At 36.7% G+C, this 16,586-nt stretch overlaps 1 protein-coding gene across 4 annotated transcripts in view; it reads right to left on the minus strand.

Moving 5' to 3' along the window:
* The window catches only part of STAP1 (signal transducing adaptor family member 1), a 39,435-nt gene that overhangs the window by 8,515 nt on the left and 14,334 nt on the right, over positions 1–16,586 (minus strand). For 2 of the 4 annotated variants that reach the window (XM_008540343.2, XM_008540341.2), the window contains exons 3-8: positions 15,205–15,318; positions 12,935–12,991; positions 9,856–10,028; positions 8,245–8,373; positions 2,309–2,378; positions 41–137 (exon numbers count right to left, since the gene is read on the minus strand). In XM_008540343.2, coding sequence (XP_008538565.1) covers positions 41–137; positions 2,309–2,378; positions 8,245–8,373; positions 9,856–10,028; positions 12,935–12,991; positions 15,205–15,318 — 640 coding nt within the window. The remainder of the gene's footprint in view (positions 1–40; positions 138–2,308; positions 2,379–8,244; positions 8,374–9,855; positions 10,029–12,934; positions 12,992–15,204; positions 15,319–16,586) is intronic. The other 2 variants (XM_070612804.1, XM_008540342.2) reach the window with 2 other exon arrangements.

The raw sequence follows: 16,586 nt of genomic DNA on the forward strand, positions 1-16,586 counted from the left end.
CTTTGCTTTCTTTAATACAGCAGTAAAGTGAAGAACATACCAAGGGTTTCATCAGTTGAATATATAAATGGTCGTAAATTGCCTCGAGTCTCCTTCATGAAATAATCAATGACACTGAAAAGGTTTGGGAGTGTTACCTGTATAAAGAGAGAATGAGAGAAGGCTCAGAGTCACCTGATGGAGTAAGAGAAAGCTCAACTGAAATTTAATGGAGAATACTGTGTATTTTCTGACCTCCTGAAAATCGTGTCAATACCACACTTAAGTGGCTTACTGAATGGCCACAGATTTACTTACTCAGGCATTTTATTTCTCCTTTATAACCATATCTGATTCCCTGTTAAGGAATTATCCCTTTCCCATTGGATGCATTTTGAGGGACAATAATGAAGTACTCTGCTCTTCCCCAGTTATTGCATGAGAATGTGACAAGTTAGTCCAGAAAATGCTCCCTTCTTGAAATTTGAGCTTGAGTAGAGGAACAAGAAAGAATAGCAGATTCCTAATCAGATGGTTCTTACTACAAGTAACTGCTTCCTAGTCCTTGAAGATTTTCTGGCCTTCCAGTCATTCTGTGTGCTTCCTGTGTTCTTAAATTCATTTTTACTTAAGTAGCCATAGTTGGTTTCTTCTGCTTGAAACCTCAGAGCCATTAAAGCCAGAGAATTTAGCATTTTAGTATCTCATTGTAACAGGATAATTTATTTGGCTAGGAGTAACTGAAATGTGTTGCTGCCTCCAAAATCAATATTTTTATACAAGTAAGATCAGGTTAAGTCTGAACATCGCTGGTAAGCTTGAAGAGGAAAAAGAATTTACAAAATGACAACCTGGTTGAAGGGAAGGGTTGGGGAGTGTGAAAGGTGAAAGAATAATCCAGACTGTTAGCTTTCCTTACACTGGGGACTGTTTGGGCTAATGACAGATAGATGAGCCCCAATTCACCAGTTGCAGAGGAATTTTCTTCTTCCCTGACAATTGCTTCCTGTCATTTGGTTATTTGGATTATCCTTCAGCAATCTAGTTCTCTGTTTCCTTCATTAGAATTCTTGAAAAAGCCCAGTCAGGCATGGACATGAGAACTGAGAAGCTCTGGGAAGCATTTAGGGCAAAGACGCATGTGGAGTGTATGAATCAGCAGCTGCCTTACTCTTGGCAAAGACCACTACTGCACTCTAAGGGTTATGGCCAAAACAAAAGAAATTCAACCATACAGTCCCTTTCTCTACTTGAGCAAAACAATGGGCCTGGAGAGGCAGAGGAATTAGGAGCTCAATTTTAAGAGAAGATATCATAAATATCTCCAAGACCCAATGGTTCCATTTGAGTCATATCACTTTGCTGGCCCAATCTTCCCATCACTTCAGCCTAAGCTTACAGAGCTGTATTCCCTTTTTCAGCACCCTGGGCCATAGGCCACATTACTACATTCTCATTGGTTGAGGCCAGTGTAAATACCAGTTTTCCCGCCTGTATAATAGGCATTACCTCAGGGTAATGACAAAGATTAAATTAGATGGTGTATGTAAGTACTTAATTCAGTGCCTAACATAGTGTCTACTGGTTATGATATTATATCATTAGCCCCATGATAAGTCAGTTGGGGTAGACAAGGAAGAAAATTTTCCTGACGGTTATGTTGCTATTAAGAAGGGGATTTTGGAACTTCTGCATGATGGTTATTAGCAGACTAGGCATTCACAGATCTTTTTCCCATTAGAAATAAGCACATTGAAATATTTAAAATTGGAGGTTGTAAAACAGATGCTTAACAAAAATATTTTTCGGGCAGGCCCTGTGGCACAACAGTTAAGTGCACACATTCTGCTTTGTCGGCCCTGGGTTTGCCGGTTCGGATCCCGGGTGCGGACATGGCACCACTTGGCACACCATGCTGTGGTAGGCGTCCCACATATAAAGTAGAGGAAGATGGGCACGGATGTTAGCTCAGGGCCAGCCTTCCTCAGCAAAAAGAGGAGGAGTGGCAGTAGTCAGCTCAGGGCTAATCTTCCTCAAAAAATATATATATATATATATTTTTCTCTCCCTGAAAAAAATTATATTGATAAAGATTTGCAGAGAAAGAAAAGTGGAAAGATTTGTCTCCTACTCTGCCTCATCCACCTGCTCTTGAGTCTCACTTCTCACCCTAGATATCTACCACCTCCAGGGTTCCTTAACATTGGTGGGTTTTGCCAGCACTATGTTCCTAGGCAAGGAGTCTGCTTTTCCACCTTTCTTTGTATTCTATAACGTAAGTTTGAGAGGAAGTAGAAGAAAATTCAGCAACAAGGAAATAGCTACTTACGGGTTTTTCCAGTTCAATAGTGTAGTTATTTCCTACACTCATCACTTTGTAGTGCTTGATTCTTGGCATGCTAAAATGAAAAAAATGGTTACTCTCCATATGACTATACTATTGGGTCAAATTAAACTAAAGTGAGTATAAAATATCACCTGCATAGTAAAACCTATGTTCTCCTGACTGTAGTTGGCAAAAAAACTTTGGTGGTTTTTGTTTTTCTAGTTACCTGGTTCTCTATGTCTCTTTTTGGGATGTTATATACTAGGGATATAGGAAGCCTGGGTCATTGAGTTGGGTGAATGAGGAAGAATAAGAGAAAAAAGGAATCAAAAACTGAAAGTCTTTCAGGAAGAAATTATTTTTTTAAATGCCAGTAATTTACAAAGTAGACAACATTACGAAATCCTATGTAGGCATATAAAAATCAAATGTGTATTCTCTATATTAAAAGGGAAATAGAAACAATTACTGAAAGCAAATTACTTTGTACTCCACCTCATCACTATTCCAATCAGAAAGACTTCGGTGGCAATTCTTCCTTCTAGCTCATATACCACCTTGGGCATCTGCTAACTTCAGGGGCTGACTTGGAGATATGGAAAATGCTAGGTGTTAAAGATATGAAAAAAATAGGTGAGCATGTAAATACAGCAGATGAATCTTAATGTCTTCCTTTTATGTAGTCTCATGGCACTCTAAATTATTACTGCCCTAAACACATGGTATTTTATTGACTAGACTGCTTAAGAACAAGAAGCACATTCTATTGACCTTTCTATTCCAGCATTAGGCACACAACATTTATGAAACTGAATTTTAAAATATTAGGAGGCCATCTCATAGTGCTATTTGCTAGAACTAATTTATACTGTGGGCAGAAGTCAACATGTTTGCCTTGAATTTCCTTGATTCATATGGCAACAGAGTCAGGACAAAGACTTTTTCTACTGTTGAAAAGTTAACAGCATTTATTACACTGCCATTTGCTTGAAAAACAAACTATTTCTACACCTGTCCAATTTACAGAAGTTATCCAAAGCCAAATTGTCTATTATTTTAGGTTTGTCTACAGGGCCTCCCACCTTCTTTTTCACCAGTCCTGTCTCCTTTTCCAGGTCATGTTCCCCTAGGACTACACTACACTTCTATTCAAGGGACTTTCTCATGCATTCTTATATTCAAATCTCTCAGTTGGACATCATGTTGGAAAACAACTAATCATTTTATTCCAGCGGCTTCTTCTAGAGCTTTACTTTCAAAACATGGGATAAAACCTAACCAACCCTCTACCCTCCTAAAAAAAAACACCTATTTCTTAATGCTAAACTTTCAGAAATGAGTTACAGACTGGTGAAGGAAACATTTTAGGACAGAGGAGTTCTTACATATACCCTCCTTTGGGGTGATTGACTCTGGCATTATCTTTCTCCCTACATGAAAAGACATATATAGTCATACAGTTACTTTTGAAAACTCTCACCAATTCCAATTAGAAAGCTTGTACTCCTCGGAAATAAGTGATTATTATTCCTTGGAAGACTGATAGAAAGCTTGAAGGGTATGGCTTTTATAACCAGAAAGATCTAGGTTCAGATTTTTGTTCTGTTGTGTGAGCTCTCTGAGCCTTCATTTCTTCATGTATAAAATGGCGCTGGTAATGCCTTTCCTCACAGGGCTGTTGAGAATTAATGCTTGAAAAGTTCTTGGTACAGTGTCTGGCATATTTAGACACTCAGTAAACCATAACTGTTTTTTACTATTTTTAAAATTCGTTGTTTTAACAGATTAGTTTCTGTAAGTCTCAGCTTCTTCATTTGTAAAACATAGAAAACACTGTCTGTTTTAGTTTTTATTGTGCCTGAAGGAAATGTTTGTCAAGCACTCAACACAGCACCCACAAATGGTACCCTGTAAGCGGGGACAATGATTGTTGTTGTTAGTAACAGCCATCATATCATCATCATCATCATTCATGGCAAAGCTGTGGGAGGAAAAGTAGCAAAGATTGTCAGGGTCTCTTGGAACTTTTGACTAATGGGACTAAGCTCTGATGCAGAAAGTAAGGTAGAAAAAAATTCCATTGAAGTCACTTAGGTTTTGACTCTCATTTTAGACCTCTGTTTTGCTTTCATATTTTGTTTTGTTTTTCCAAAGGAATAAAGAGGGAGGGAAAAAATGAGACTGAGATTGATAAAATTTACCAGTTGAGGTTTCCTCATTATGACGTCAAAAAAGAAGTAACCTGTCTTTAAAAAAAAAAAATGAGTGACCTTAAACGTGGTTATAAATACTTGTTCTTTGCTTTTAACCCTAGTTTTTGTGAAGGAATGAACTTTGGGTAAATATTTTTCTACTGCTTTCTTGGCTAATGACTTCCCAAAGTGTTTATACTACTAGCTTGCCACATAGTCATAACAATTTGAAGAAAACCAAACCAAACCACGAGGTTTGTTGTAAAAATAGCTTTATGTCTTATGAATTCACACACCACTGGGCTGGGTAAAGGTGCATGATATTTTACATCAAGAGAGGAGTCACTTGATAATTTGGCATTGAATGACTTTTGCTTCTTCCTGAGAACTAGTCTTCCTCCCACAGCTGATGTGTTAACAAATGGAGATAATTTTACTTTCAAGTACTGCTTTGTAAACCAACTTGTCCTTTTCAGCTAGTGTTTTACCAGACACACCTATGGTGTGCATGGCTGAACATTTCTCCTACATCCTGTAAGAGAGTGAATTGGTTTTGTTGGTAACACAGGTGCTTCCCCATAGTCTAGATTCCTGCCAAAGTCTTCACATTAAGCTCGACAATCTAACAAGCTGAAGTTCTACTACTCTCTACAATTGCTATCCTTTAAAATTAAGTGATCTGTTAAACACAAGATAGTAAATCCAGGCATTCTAAAAGACCTGGTTTGAGGAATCAGAGAGCACATATAACAATCCTTAACATCATAGATATATCTGGCTTGTAAGAAAAATCTGTACAATAACAGTTAAAATTTTTCTAAGCCACTTCCAAGTATAAACTATTCCCCAGAGCCTAAATAAGCACTTATGGACTCCAGTGTTAGAATTCTCTAGATTGGTCCTTCTACCTTACTCATTGTTTTCTAAAGATGAACTTTGAGGGGGCAGGGAGTGATTAGTTTTATGAAATGTTACAAGGTTTTATGACCATCAGCTGTACAAAAGCATAAATTTCTATATGAATTCAAACTGGAGGTGAGTTTAATGAAATTAGAACTATGTAACTTAGATATGAACTCTTTTCCCAGACTCTTTCTTATAGGTTTAAAAATACCTTAAATACAATATAAATATAAGTAAAAACTGTGACCTTAAATGCATATCCTAAGTATAGAAACTCATTGCATTTGGTCACAAACTACACCTACAGCAGAAAAGCCTGTTATTTTTCATAGCTCACTTGTACAGGAAATGTATGCGAAAGTTGCACTAATTTGGACCACCTTAAAAGAGATCAGGCTTCTTTTGCGCAGGAAATATACAGTCTTTAAAGAGCCATTAGGTCCCTGGATTTTCATTTCATGCAGAATAGTAACACAAGGTTCACATGCAAATGGATCACTTGATCCAACCAAGAAAAAAATAGTATGAAGGAAAAAAGTTAATCACTCTCATGTGTGATCTAATTTAGCGTTCAAGCAGTTAGATTAAATTTCTTTAGAAATTAGTTAGGTTAAATTTTTTTTTCTGCTTTGTCTCCCCAAACCCCCCCTGTACACAGTTGTATATCTTAGTTGCAGGTCCTTCTAGTTGTGGGATGTGGGACGCCGCCTCAACGTGGCCAGATGAGCGGTGCCATGTCCGCGCCCAGCATCCGAACCCTGGGCCGCCACAGCAGAGCGCGTGAACCCAACCACTCGGCCACAGCGCCAGCCCCAAGGTTAAATTTTTTTTAATCTGCAAGATAAATTTTAATTCAGTTTTATGTACTCTTATTTTTTAAAGTAGTAGTAAACAGTTAAAGATATTTCGTATTTTATATGATACTCAGTTTCCTAAACTCTAAAAAAGGACAAGCTCCTTAATGAGGTTACACTAAACAGAAAAATTCACTTTTCTCCCAGGAGTTATTCTAAGTTCACTGATATTTAATGGCAGTCATAACTTTTGTTTCTTTTGGATTTGTTTCAAGATAGCCAATTAAGTTATAAATCAAACAAGTTAAAACTGAGTAATCTATGATAACACAGAACCAGGATCTGATTTACCATCACATTCTTGCCATCCATTCAGTGCACATAGCAAGTATACAAAGACAAGTCTCTGTTTATATAGAGTATTTGGCAAGTGAATGAAACTTATTGGGCCATGGCTCATACTGGCACTGCAGCCATAATGCCATAATTTTAGTCTTGTCACGTAAGTGACTGTTTTCTTTTTACTGCCTTTCTCCACTGTCAAAATCTTCATATTTAATCTATTTAGAATTGTTGATATTTATGGTGGACTGGTAGATAGATTCATTGATAGATATGTTTGGTTTTTTGGGGATTTTTTGAGGAAAACTAGCCCTGAGCTAACATCCATGCCCACCTTCCTCTACGTTATATGTGGGATGCCTGCCACAGCATGGCGTGCCAAGCGGTGCCATGTCCACACCCGGGATCCGAACCAGTGAACCCAGGGCTGCCAAAGCAGAACGAGCACACTTAACCGCTGCACCTCGGGGCTGGCCCAATAGATGTGTTATAGCTAAAAAAATTAATAGAAAATTTTCCCTGAGAAAGAATGGCAAATTCTAGAGTCAAAGTTTTGTTTACGCTTTTATATGAAAAATGATCATTGGTTGAATATTTTCATTTAGGACAAAAAAATCTCTTTTAATTATATTATCAGTTGTGAAAGTGTTAACTCATCCAGAGTCCCTGTTGAAACGCAAGTTGTCACGGACTCTGAGAGCTGCAGTGGACCTTAAAAGATCGAATAACCCTAGCTACACAGAGAAATCAACTTTCGCATATAAGAGTTACTGACTTTGTATCAAAGGTAAACCATTTTACCAGAAAGAAATCATTAACTTTGACAAGAGGCTCCTAAGTTGTCCTTTGTATAGATAAATCAGATTATGTCACTTCTCTATTCATCACAGTCCAGTGACTTCTCATGTCATTCAGAGTATAACCTTTGTCTCTACAATGAGCTGTAGGGCTTAGAGTGACCAGTCCCTCCCCCCACCTCTGGAATCTCATCTCCTACAATTTTCTCCTTGTTCACTCCGTTGTAGTCACAGCGGCCTCTTTTTATTTTTGAACAAACCAAGCATTCTCCTGCCTCTGGGCATATGCACTTGCTGCCTGGAATGTTCTTGTCCCAGATATTGGCATGTTTTGTTCCCTCACTTCCTTCATATCTCTGCTTAAATGTCAGTTAATAAAGTAGGCCTTCCTTGACCACTCTATATTAAAACAACAGGAGCAACCAGAAAAATTCTCTCTCTATATCACCACTGAGTGTTCCCATTTCCCCTATCCTGCTTTATTTTACTTCCATAGACATTGTTACCATATATGACATTTTCAGTTATGTATTTATTTATAGTCTGTGTCTCCTTACAAGAACGTAAACTCCTTAAACCAGGGATATTGTTTTGTTCGTTGCTGTATCCTCAGTACCCAGAATATTACTTGGCCCATAGTAGTTGCTCAATACATATTTATTGAAATGAATGAATGAACAATGGAACTATATCCAGGACCAAAGTAATTTGCTCATTCTTCTCTCCTACTGCAAATATTAGCCTTGGCTCAGTCTTTAGCATTGCTTATATAACATTCCCTCCTTATTCTTGCTTTCGTATTTTTAGCTCCAACAAACACATAGCAGGCACTAATCTGAACTTATGTGACTTTGCTTTCTAAAGTGATATCATGCTTTTAACTATTCCATACATTTTTTAGTTAAACGTACTCTATCTCCTGCCGGATAGTGATGGAGTAGTTTCTACTGTCACTACCAGGCCTCAGGATCATATTTCCCAAAGAAGGGTTCTTCTCAAGCATCTCAGTTGCTTCTTTCCGGGATACTGTATAGAAACATCTACAAAGGTGAAATTAAAAAAAACAGATTTTTTTTTAACTGGTGAAGATGATTACTTGAAAAAAAATGCTGCTAAAATAAGTCGAAGACCTGTAGTTATTAACTTTTCTTTAAATTTCTAGCTTTATTATTACAATTTCAATGATATAATTACAATTACTATTATTACACCTGTGCCACTATGAGTATGCTTATGCTTAAGGCCCTCTTTCCCTTATCCCTTCAAAGCCTCTTTCTTTAACCAAAGAGGACCTGAAAAGTTATCTATTGATCAGTATATAATCACCAATACCACTTGAAAATCTAAGACAAGAATTAACAATGTATCCCCAGGCTCAGTTTATAATAGGATCTTGGATAAATAATATTTGTTAGTGGTTTCTTTTCAGGGCTACAAAACGTCTCTATACATGCTTCTCTTGTATAGTCTCTGTTCTAAATAACTGATATTTAAGGATATGTCACTGAACTCACTCCTTTTGGTATCATATGGCTTTCTAATGGCCCTGGTGACATTTTTATGTGTAAAATTTTTAAAGCACCTCTCATTTTTATAGTCAATATTGCAGTCAATGGAAAGTCTACTTTTTCAACAGAAAAAACTCTGGCAGGATATGCAATACACCAAAATGTTAATAGCAAATATCTCTGAGTAGTGGGACAAGGAATGATTTTAATCTTCCTTTTATTTATCTTTATAAACATATATTACTTTTTTTAATGATAAAAAAAGAAAAAGAAGTCTATGGGACTTTTAACCTATTAGTCCATCAGTTGTCACTAGTTTCAGCCAAGAGTGACGGTTGGGTTTCATCGATTGTAATACAGATAGAATATGCACCAGAACCCGATGTCAAAGATGGTACCAGGACAAGTTTCACTGACAAGAAGACTAGATCCCTGGAGGAAAGGGCTCACAATCTTAGTTGCACTTTTCAACGATATAAGGGTAAAAAATAAATGTAAGATTTTGCTAAATTCAGCATGTTCTTTGACTCTTCATTTTCCCAACAACACCTTACATACTTTACTCAGGGCCTTCCTCAAAGTACAAGTTCAATGACTACTCACTGATTGACTGGACAATTGAACAGAACATTCAGGGATTTTAAATTCTTTAGTATAATTTTCTGATAGAAAATCAGTCAATCATAGAGGTGCATGGTGAAAAAAATATCTTTTCCTTCCTTCTACATAGCAGTTTTTATTTAGGTTGAGCTTTGGAAAGAATATCTATTTGGTCTAAAGGTGTGGGTGGAAGGGGATTTCCCGTGTGGTATGAGGGTTGGTTCAAATCTGCATTTTGCATTTTGTTGATCATGACATGGAAGAGGAAATGTGGCACATATTCAGAGATATACTGTTTATCCACAAGACGGCTTATTGTCCCTGGTTTAATGAGGTCAATGACTAACTCTTCTTGGATAATTAGAAGATGATATTAAAATCTAATAAATAAACTGGAGTACTGGGTGCACTTACGCTGGCATAGGGGTCAGTACATCCACATAATCTTCGATTGGTTCCTTCTCTTTTTCCGTAGATGAACTTGGTATCCGCTCTGTCTCAATCCTCCTTTTCTTTTCTCTCTCTAGCACTTCATGCAGTCTAATTACTTGCCCAGGAAGGAGTGACACATGTAGGGGAACTGACAGCTGAAACCAATTAAAGCAGTAGGAAAACAAGAAGGACAGCAGAAGAACTGATTTTAGCAAAGATGAGCTGATTCTAGGAGCTTCAGTTACCCTACAGAGATGGATGGGTAGAATCATGCATAGAGGATCTTGATGTTTTAGAATTGCCTCTAAACGAAATTGAACCTGCACAGGGTGCCCCATCTTCTTCCAAGAAATGTTCCTTTTGGTCTGGCCCCAAACAATGTATACCCACCTTGCACTACAAGCTAATTCAAGTAAGAACAACTCTCTCTCTCCTTTTTCATTCTGAGCTCACTATTTCTCCCTGCCGGCAAGTCCCAGAGGACCTGCAAGCTGCCTACCTAGCTATCCCACAGGTAATCTGGAATAAACTCCACCAGCCATATGGCAGCATGGGGTTGAGATGGAACTATTCATCAAATGACTGAGAATCAGCAATCAAAGGTCTATATTTTGGTGTGTTTGTGTGTATATTTCAAACTTTCATTCACACATTAGGATTATGATACTGCTCTGCTTAGTTTTCCTTTTAGCCTTGTCTAGAGATATGTTTCGGGTTGAGTCACCTATATCCTGCTGATCTATATTCATACCACTAACTTAGACCTCATTATGACCAGTTATGTGCTCTTGGAAGGTATAATCTGAATGGTAGAATATTTTTCTTTAGATGACACTACCTAGTCTGTATTTTGAAGCAGACATGTCCAATTATCATCTTGATCTCCAGAATGGGGTCCATGCTTTCCAAGGGGTGTATAAGAAAGTCCCTTGAAGTGTGGGAAGAAAACACTAGAATTTCATTTTCTATTTACACATCACCTTATTAATTCCTATTGCTTTTTATATTTTATAACGTACGTGTGTGTATATATATATATATGAAATTTGAAATAAAAACTTACTGATAAGAGTACACAATCAAAAAGGTTTAGAGACTATTCTTCTGGTTAACTAAGCTAACTAATAATCAGTAAGTCTATTCCTTATATACCAATCCAGAAAAAAATAAAAGAAAGAGGAAAAACTACTCCTTATTAATTGCCTATCTGTTACAAGCATTATGCATTGCAAATCCTCACAGCAATGCTACAAGATAGGTATTTTGTTCCTTACTTTAGAAATGAAAAAAACAGGCTCAGAAAAATTAAATAACTAGTCCAGTGTCACATAGCTAGGAAGCTGTGGGACCAGGACTCAAACTTCAGTTTATTCAATTCAAAAGTAACGTCTCTGCTCTTTCAACTACAGTCTGTGTTTTTCAAACTTCTGCTAAAGCTCTCCTAATAACAGCACAATGTGAATGCATATACACAGAGTAATCTGAGAACATACTAAAAAACAACATTTGTAGAGCACGAAATTTGAAGCAACTTGTCTTGTTGGAAATTCACATTAATTTTATTTTATAGTCTGTAATGTACCTATGTACATTTTAAAATAAAAATAATGCTTTTTATCCTTCCTTCAAGGAAAAAAAAATATAAACAATTTTTTTGTCCAAAATTCCAAGTACAATTAGTGTACTAGGGAGATGCACCCCAAAGTTTTTCCAGTGGTTTTAGTATACTCCTTGACACCTAATCACATACCCTTGGGATGCTTGTACCCCAATATAAGAAGTGCCATGCCACACAGTGATGCCTTTTCACAACAGAGGGAGAGACTCCCATGCCTCAAAGAGTATCTCCCCACCACCCCCCGACTCAACATATCTTTCACATCTTTAACTGGCCCACTTTTCTAGCCTCCTATGACTTCCCTACATGGTAGTTGAAACTTCAACTTTTACCTATTATTGGCTGAGATAAAGAACCAGCATCCATCATCTCAGTAAAATGCAGTGCTTATTTTGTGTGACTGCAAAGCCTTTACTTCGGAACTAGCTTTGGATAGAGTCTCAATTTAACTGACCCTAATCAATACAGGAAGTTTTCTTTCCTCTAAAAGTATTAGAGAACATGGTGCTCTTTGGGGGGCTAGTTGTTAAAGTACCTCATGTTCCTAAGACAGTTGCTACAGTGGCTTTATTTAAAATAATGCTAGTTATCTTGCTGCAACAGTTAACTATAGGCAGTAGATCTTATTATTTGTCTCAGATAAGATGCCACAGAGTTTAATAGATAAGCATCCCTTTAGTGACGTCTTAAGACTCACTAAACAAATGTTTAAAGGTGGTTTTTCATTTTGATGGTCTCTCCCTGTTATATTACCTATGTTGTTCATAAAATTCATCTCAGCATTTTACAAATATGTATTAAATGAATAAGAAAGGAATTGGAGGGTGGGCCCAGTGGCATAGCGGTTAAGTTCATGCACTCTGCTTTGGTGGCCCTGGGTTCATTGGTTCAGATCCTGGACGCAGACGTAGAACCACTCATCAAGGCACACTGTGGCAGCATCCCACATAAAACAGAGGAAGATTGGCACAAATGTTAGCTCAGCAACAATCTTCCTCAAGCAAAAAGAGGAAAATTGGCAATAGATGTTAGCACAGGGCCAATCTTCTTCACAAAAAAAAAAGAAGAAAGAAAGGAATTGGGAAGTATTTTAGAAGATGCTATGTAAGCTACAAATATCAGAATACACAAAGGATCACTGTGTCAAAAGGATATGACCAAAAAGTAGATTTCCCTGTTATTCACTAGCTGGCACACTACCCTGTATATTTTCATAACAACTATCACGATTTAAAGTTATCTCATTTATTTACTTGTTTATTTTCTTTCTCCTTCTCCATCCACCAAAAAATATGCAAATTTCATGAGTAAGTGTAAAGGTTTCTATCTGTCCTTTTCAATTGCTATATCTTCAACCCCTTTCACTCTGCATAGTTTTTTTAGCAAGTGTTCAGTAAATATTTGTTGAATGAGTGAATGAATCAAAAGTAATGTCCTTCCTACCTCTGTTACTGTAAGAATGAAGCCTCTCCATTCTTGCCCACTTTCTGTGTTCTCTGTCTAAAGATGAAGACAAAAACAGACAAGGAAGAAAAGACACGAATGACCATGAACATTAATACTTTTGTTAATTTCAAATAACTTTAGAATTTCATGATTGTTTTGTAAGACTCAAAATAAGTAAACCATCAAAACCAGCAAGATTGGCAAAATGCTTATTATCCTATTGAAGCACATTATTTCAAAAAGTCAATTGTAATTCTGTAAACCACTTAAAATCAGTTGAAAGGAAGAAACAACTCGTTTTCCTTCCTGCTCAGAAGCACTCATGTGTATTTGCTATGAAATGTTTCAATACTATTCTCTTTTGTCAGAACGTAGAAGTATATAGCTTTAATCTGTTTGCTTACTAAACAAGTAAAAGTGTACAATTTACTTAACTCAAAAAAATTTACATGTTAGCACACTTTTTTCTGCAGTATGTCAATTCATGGTTAGTCCTCCCATTGGTGTTCAACGGTGACTGGCTTTCAGTTTGGGGCAACTAGGTAGCACCAATGTAGTTCTTGGAAACTTCCAATTCTTAGCTCTAAATGTGACTAACACAGAGAACCTTTAGTAAGTGCTTATAAGTGGCAGCTACTATTCTGAGAACTTCACAGGTATTAACTGATTTAATCTTCATAGCCACCATGCAAAAGGTACTATTATTATTTTATATTTTACAGATTTATCCATTTAACAGATATTGATCGAGTGCCTTTTAGTGCTAGGCACTATTCTAGCTACTGGTTTACATCAGACAACAAAACAAAAATCCTTTTTCTTGTGGAGTTTAGGATCTAGCAAGGGACAATAAATAATAAATGTAATAGTGACTAAGTTTTACAGTGTCAGAAGGAAATAAGTGGAAAAATAAAATGTAGAGCAGGCTAAAAGAGACTGGAAATGGTGTCAGGGGAAAGGAAAAGAGTTGCGATTTTAATAAAGCAGTCCAAGTAGCCCTCAGTCAGAGGGTTACGTCTAAGCAGAGACTTACTTCCAGGTGAAGAAACCAACGCACAAAGAGGTTAAGCAACTTGCCTACGCTCACACTTCTAACAAATAAGACAGCCAGAATTCAAACCTAGACATCTGACCCCAATCCTGTGTCCTTAACCGCCAAGTCAGAATCAACCGGGGAGCTTGCTTAAAACGTAGGTCCTGGGGCCCTCGTTTAGAGGTGAGGCCTGGATTTCCTAATTACAAGCGATTCCTGATTCACTAAAGCGTAAGGAACAGTGCGTTCAAGGTCAGCCTCAACTACATCTTATTCAATTGCAAGTTGTTCTCTTTAAAACTGTAGTTGTTGGTTGTCTTCGATTGACTCACTTTGAATGCCAATTCAAGAACAACTTGTTTTTCTATACAGGTGTTGGGCATAAGTAGTAAGTTTAACAAAGAAATCTGCCCTTGTGGAGTTTAGAGTCTTACGAGATTTTTTTCTTTGTATATCTAAAATGCCTATATTTTTATTTTTTTCTATTTTTTTAGTGAAGTATAATTGACATACAATATTATGTCAGTTTCAGATGTACAACATAGTGATTCAACATTTATATATGTTATGAAATGAGTTTTATGAGATTAACACCATATTTCACAAATTGAATATATCTAATATACAGTTCGTGTTCAAATTTTTCTAATTGTCTCAATAATGTTCTTTATGTGATTTTTTTTTCCTTTTCTGATCCAGGATCCAATCCAGATCACACATTGCATTTAGTCATCCCGACACTCTAGTCTCCATAATTGGGAACAGGCGTCCAGTCTTTCTTTGGCGTTTCTTACACTGCTATTCTTGAAGGATATAGACCAATTTCTTTGCAGAATGTCTCTCAATTTGTGAAATACGGGTTTGTCTAATTCAATGTTTCCAAACGTGGATGATGTTGGACACGTCTCAGAATCATCTGGGAACGTGTAAATGCCAAGTTCTTGAATGCAGACTCAAAAACAACTTTGAAAAAACACCAGGTGGGATCTTTGACTTTGCCAGAGGACAGAAGTATATGATGTCAAAGTGCTTGTATACTAAACAAGTGAATGTGCGTTTTTAAAATCCCTGTTTAGAAAACTGTAACTCTTGGCAAAAGGCAAGGAGTATTAACAAAGCCTAAGACTTGGCAGTCCTTTTATAATACCTCTTTACTTCAGCCACTGGGTTGTGAAGGGGTGAAAGCTATTTATACCCACAACTTGTTTCAGACTAATTGCTTCTCTTCACTCACCTTCAGTTGCACTTCCTCTTTTGGCAAAACAAGGGTAAATTTTGCACAATTCTTTTCAGTTGAATTCTGGTCAGTAAGGCGTGTAAGGTCTATTATGTCTAACTTGTCAACATACTGCAAAGATAAAGGGAAATCTCATTAAATTATTTCATGGGCAACATGCATTAATTTTAGTAGAAAGGAACGTATGCAATAGCTTCCTTTCAACTGATTTGTACTTTGCATGATATCCTGGTTTTTAGATGGGCGTGGGACCCCTTCCCAACCTACAGGGCATTTGGAAATGTGTCATGTGGTGGTGTGCTGGACCTGGCTCATACAGGTTTACAAAAGCCAATTGTTAAAATTTCAGGAATTTTGCAAGCCAGTTGGTAAACACAGCCCTTATTAAAAATTAAATTATATACACCTACAAGTAAATAAATGATATTAACAACAAAGGTAATTAAAACTCAAAACTCATCATTTTCTAATTATATTACTACATAGTATTCTCTATGCTTTAAGGTTATTTACATCTTCATTTCTGTGTGGTGGAATATTATATAATGGTGCGCTGCTGTACCTTTTCCCAACTCCGTAATCAGTGAGGTCACATTGATAGGTTGAAATCAGCCATCGTGTGAGTACTTACATCATGGAACCCGGCAAACTTTACAAATTAGGGCTTGATTTATTTTGTTAACTGTCTCAAGGGTGAGCAATTTTTTTATTCAAAGGCCAAAGTATAAATGTTTTAGGTTTTATGGACCCCATACAGTCTCTGTTGCAAATTCTTTTTCTTCTTTACAACACTTTTTAAGTATAAAAACATTCTTAGCTCATAGACTGTACAAAATCAGGCCACAGGCTAGATTTGGCTCAAGGGTCATGGTTTGCTGCCCTCTGGTCTAGACTTAAGAAAATGAAGGAGAAAGTGTTAATAATGCAGATGAAACTTTAAAATTTGTCGTGTCTGAAGCATTTTCCTTGTGAACAGGACAAAAAATTGACAAAATATTCTATAATTCAAAAACTATTATCTCATTCAGCAAAGAGGTTGCTCATGTTATTGACAAATTTTAGGTAAAGTTCTGACATACATAATTGTTGTTTTTCTTTCCTCTTAGTCATTAATGTGAACAAAAATATCAGCCAACATTCATGTCAAATGTCATATTTAATGACAATAAATTTATTAGGGAAACAGCAGATTGGAAAATGACTCCATTTGTCAAATCATTATTGAATTGAAATCAGAGTTGGCTACGGATGCAAATTCAGAAAAATCAATAAAAGCATTCTGTACGAATCAATTACCTATATGGAAATTACAATAACAGTATTGTATATTTTATTTTTTTAACTGTGTGCTACACATTCTTTATATCTGTAATATTTAC

Source organism: Equus przewalskii, chromosome 3 (assembly GCF_037783145.1).
Source record: "Equus przewalskii isolate Varuska chromosome 3, EquPr2, whole genome shotgun sequence".
Classification (NCBI taxonomy): Eukaryota; Metazoa; Chordata; class Mammalia; order Perissodactyla; family Equidae; genus Equus; species Equus przewalskii.